The 4,560-nt window shown below is 40.7% G+C and overlaps 1 protein-coding gene across 1 annotated transcript; it reads right to left on the bottom strand.

The window, feature by feature from the left end:
- Positions 1–373: 373 nt before the first annotated feature.
- On the bottom strand, positions 374–3,580 carry LOC111213694 (cell division control protein 48 homolog B). The gene is made up of 10 exons (XM_048768565.1): positions 3,250–3,580; positions 3,114–3,158; positions 2,936–2,991; positions 2,584–2,733; positions 2,295–2,499; positions 1,954–2,220; positions 1,585–1,883; positions 1,405–1,495; positions 1,258–1,335; positions 374–999 (listed from the first exon to the last, which is right to left on the bottom strand). Exons 1-10 carry the CDS (start codon positions 3,406–3,408, stop codon positions 538–540), a joined length of 1,812 nt encoding a protein of 603 aa, XP_048624522.1. The 5' UTR covers positions 3,409–3,580; the 3' UTR covers positions 374–537.
- Between the last annotated feature and the right edge of the window lie 980 nt (positions 3,581–4,560).

Raw genomic sequence — 4,560 nt, 5'->3', positions numbered from 1 at the left:
GAAGACGAAGAGCTGACGACTTGCAGGCTTTTTAGGGCCAATTTTATGGTTTATTAAGATAGGCTTAGGCTTTAATCAAATGTATAAGCTGATGTAATAGATGGGCTAGCGAGTTTAAAAAATAAGCCCACAAATCAATCAGAAAATAATAGAGAACATAATTTGTAAATCATTTTATTTATTTGTGAGACATTATTAAACCGACCTTCATAAATATATATTAGTTTCGGCCATCAATGTAAAAAGTATCATTTAGTCTAGTGGTATAAATATTGGTGTTTATATGTCAATATCCCGGGGTCGAACCATAGACTTGACATTTTTCACTTTTTTAAAGATGAGATCCACAAAATGCTGACGTGGGGCGCTGAAGAGCTTTGAAACTGGCTCATTATAATGTTGATTATTCTTTGCCGTTTTTATACATTTAAAAATCTGAACTTTATTTTTTCTGCACTGTTGAGAAAAAATATGTGAACTTAGAAACAAAAAGATACTATATTGAGAATAAAAAAAAAGAGAAGGCTTTTAGAAGATTCATGTAGCAGCAGCTAGTTCACCATGTTTAGTCTGCTTCAAGTAAAAGTTTCCAGCAGCAACCAACATTAAGCTCAATACACCAACCTTCCATGACAACCCTAACCCCAGAACATTGGAGTGATTCACTTTCTTTTTCTCAACCCGAACCGTTCTTGAATCCGAACTCTTTGACTTCCTGAATGATGCATAAGTCTCAACTTCTTCAACCGTCAACGCAGGTTTAAGCGACTTCTTCGCGGTTTGGAAATGGCGGTTGAAGACACCGCTCGCTGCAATGTTTTCCCTAAGCGACACTGTTCCACTTTCTCTGCATAGACCCTCCAGCTCTGCACCAGTAAAAAGTTCCGTCTCCTCAGCCATTTTTCTGAGGTCAACATCGTCTCCTAGTCTCATGTTGCGTGTATGCACTTGCAGTATCTCTAACCGAGCTTCTACATCAGGCGGTGGGACATACAGCACCTAAACACACACAAAAAAAAAACATTTCAAAGAGAAGGTTAACAATCCGTTTTACTGATCAAAGTGAACCAATGTGAGGACTTAGACCATCCAATGGATTATTCTTGTCTTTTCAAAATAATTCTATAATGGAGTTAGATTGTATTCCAAAAAATAGAGTGGCGAACAAAAAATAAATGAATTACTCTATTATAGAATAAAAAAAGAATAAGGTTAGTCCAAACTCTATTTTAGAATGAAAAATAGGGATGTTCTTACGAGATCGAACCGACCAGGTCGCATTAGAGCTGCATCTACTGCATAGGGGCGGTTTGTAGCAGCCAGGACAAGAATCCCCTGAACCAAAAACACATCACTATCATTGTAAACCAATAAGGGCATCAAAATCTATGAACTTTTGTGTACCTTTGCTTCTTCAAGACCATCCATTTCGGTTAAGAGTGTAGACAGAAGTCTTTCTCCAACTGTTGAACTATTGCTTGACCCCTCATCACCTCTACAACGACCCACCACGGATGTAAACATGGTAAAAGAGTCAATAACACAAAAAAGCAAGAATTAGGAGAGAGATAAGAGAAAACAAACCTTTTACAAGCGACAACATCAGCTTCATCAAAGAATATTATACTAGGAGAAGCAAGTCTAGCTCTTTGAAACGTGTTCCTCAATAACGCTTCACCTTCTCCAACATACATAGAGAACAGCTCCGCACAGCTCAAGGAAAAGAAGGAAGCTTGAGCAGCATTTGCAGCGGCTTTAGCAAGAGTTGTCTTTGAGCAACCTGGAGGACCATGGAGGAGTATTCCCCGCATCGGCGATATCCCCATCTTTGTAAACGCAGCTGAGTGTTTGATAGGCCATTCAACAGCTTGCTGGAGCTTTTTCTGTCCGCAATAAAAAACACATCAGTCCCAATGGAAGAGGAAGACAACAGCATTGTAAAAGCTATTTTACCTTCAAGTCTTTAAGACCACCAACGTCGTCCCATGTCACTTTAGGGATCTCAACTGTGATCCCTCTTGTTATACTTGGACCAACCACAGATTTTGCAACCTTGAAGTCTTGTGATGTTAAGATAAGAGAATCTGAGGATCTTTTGCTTGCGGATATGGTTGCTTCACGACATAAAGCTTCCAAATCTGCTCCAACAAAACCGTTGCAAGACGTTGCTATGTCTTGCAGATCGAGAGTAGGATCTACGCTAACTTTCTTTGTGTACAGCTGAAAAGAATAGCAAACATAAACCTCCAACTTAAGCACCAATAGGCAAATCCCATTTAAGAACTCAATATTACCTGCAGGATTTTTAAGCGATCCTCCTCATTAGGTGTGCTCACTTCAACTAAAGTATCAAACCGCCCCGCCCTTCTTAGCGCTGGATCAATTGCATCCAACCTATTTGTGGATGCTACAACAACAACTCTTGGCGGAGATGATGAAGGTTTGTTTGAGTCCATGAGTGTAAAGAGCTGAGAAGCAATACGAACACCTTGCTCTCCTCTACATTTTAGAGAAGAATCAAATTTATTCTCAATCTCGTAAAAACTATAGGATTAACTAACAAATAAATGAGTGATACAATACCTAGAACTACGCCGAGAACAAAGAACGTCGATTTCATCGATAAAAATCACAGATGGCTTGTCTGAACCAGCGTGGGAAGAAGCCTCAGCAAAAGCTTCCCTTAAGACTTTCTCGCTTTCTCCAGCATGAGCTCTATGCACTGAATGAGGGCTGAAACAGAGCATTGCCACACAATGACAAAGCACATATTAGCTTTCACCTATTTCCTCCATACCATACCATACAATGTTCAAGAAATGGCTAGACAGTGGTTAGGCGTCTTATAGATTATAGTTCAAATCCGATTTGCTGACTAGACCCATTTTTTGAACACTCGTACCATATATTATACAGAAGCTACAAAGAAAAGTACCTTAAAACAGTCAAATGCGCATCACATTCCTGGACAACAGCACGGACCAAACTTGTCTGCAAGAAAACAAAAGTTGCAATATACTCTAATTAGCTTATGTAAGCTACAAAAGTTTACAACTTTGATGAACCCAACAGAGTTTTGTCTGAAAAGTTTCAAGCTTGGAAACAGAGTTTACCTTTCCGGTACCAGGAGGGCCGTATAGGAGTAACCCTCTAGACCACTGCAATGACGAGTGAAAAGCAGAGGAGGATAGATTAATAAACAGAACAAGAAACACAGAGAAGCTGAGTTGAGGTGTGGATGTGTTTTACTTTGAGGCCAAGTGTTCTTGCTTCGAGAGGGTAGCGAAAAGGGAAGATGATGAGTTCTCGAAGCGCTTGCAAAGCCCTCTCGTTGCCGCCGATCTCTGCTTCCGCTCGCCATGTATCATCGCCGACGATGTTATCGCAGCCACTGGTTTGGGTCTCCATCAGATTGGGGAGGGAAAGAGACAACTAAAAAGAGCCAAACTTTGGGGTTTTACAGAGTTTATGCGCCGCCGGGGCACGGGAGACGGAGGGCGTTTTCCGGCGATTAAAAGTTAAAAAAAAAAAACAAATTATACAAAATAGTGTTAGGGCTTTTCTTTTCATGTGATATTACAATTGTGCCCTATCTTCCAAGTTCCAAGTAGTTTAATACATAACTACTAGATCTTGATCCGCGCAACCGTGCGAGTGATTATTTTTATTTTTACATAATTAATAGTATATAATTTTAATATAGAGAAATTGCAGTGTATATACAAGCATAACCCACATATTTGCGGCAATGGATTTTCGGAGTTAAGGGCGACGTGTTTTTTTAATGACAATACTACCCCTACACACATTAGCTCGATACCTACAAGAGCTTTCCATCATTACGCGTGAGGCAAGAGTAATATTATCACTACAATCGATACAGTTCAAATTTACTACATACATCTCTCTCCTCTACCTTTGTTTTCTCCGCAACACAACACAACTCACCTCTTTCATCCAAATTCCTCCAACATCAGAAATATGGTATTATAAAACTTCCGACTATCTCGTTCCGGTTTCAGTTTCAGACCCTCGTTCCGGTTTCAGTTTCACACCTCTCGTTGCCGTCTCAGTCCCCGACATCTCCTTTCCGTTCCCCTGTCTGATGAAGAATCACCAGCGTAATCATCGGTTCAATCTCGGCGATAAACCCCTCACTGACGAATCCACAGTTATCAGAGTTTGTTAAATCGACATTTATCACCTTTATATACGCTGTAAGTACTTGTCTCTTTGTTTTCCCCTTTCGAATCACCCAACGGTTTTTAGGGCTCATACATGGTCATGTAATCTTCGTTCAATATCAGGTCTCTCTCCGGCACATGCATTGATGGCAAATACGGAGACAATCGAACTACCACCTCGTTTTTTTCCACTCGGGGAAGAACCGGTTGGATTAAGAGTCACTCCATATCACAAACCAGGAGGCCTCATAAACATTCTAGACACTCTCGATCCTGAAGAGGTCGATGTTATTAGGCGGTCACCTTTCGGAAAGTTTCTCGAGCTCGCCGACCAGACACCCTACTCCGCCCGCCTAGGACGATACATGCTTTCGAG

The sequence above is a fragment of the Brassica napus genome, chromosome C9 (assembly GCF_020379485.1).
Source record: "Brassica napus cultivar Da-Ae chromosome C9, Da-Ae, whole genome shotgun sequence".
Taxonomy (NCBI): domain Eukaryota; kingdom Viridiplantae; phylum Streptophyta; class Magnoliopsida; order Brassicales; family Brassicaceae; genus Brassica; species Brassica napus.
The sequence above is the reverse complement of the archived record's forward strand: the minus strand, read 5'-3'. Positions and strand labels throughout refer to the sequence as shown.

Coding starts and splice junctions, on each gene's coding strand:
- LOC111213694 (XM_048768565.1), bottom strand. CDS start 3,408: ATGGAGACCCAAACCAGTGGCTGCGATAACATCGTCGGCGATGATACA. Junction 2,500..2,583: donor TGTTCTCGGCGTAGTTCTAG/GTATTGTATCAC, acceptor TCTAAAATGTAG/AGGAGAGCAAGGTGTTCGTA. Junction 1,884..1,953: donor GTGGTCTTAAAGACTTGAAG/GTAAAATAGCTT, acceptor TATTGCGGACAG/AAAAAGCTCCAGCAAGCTGT.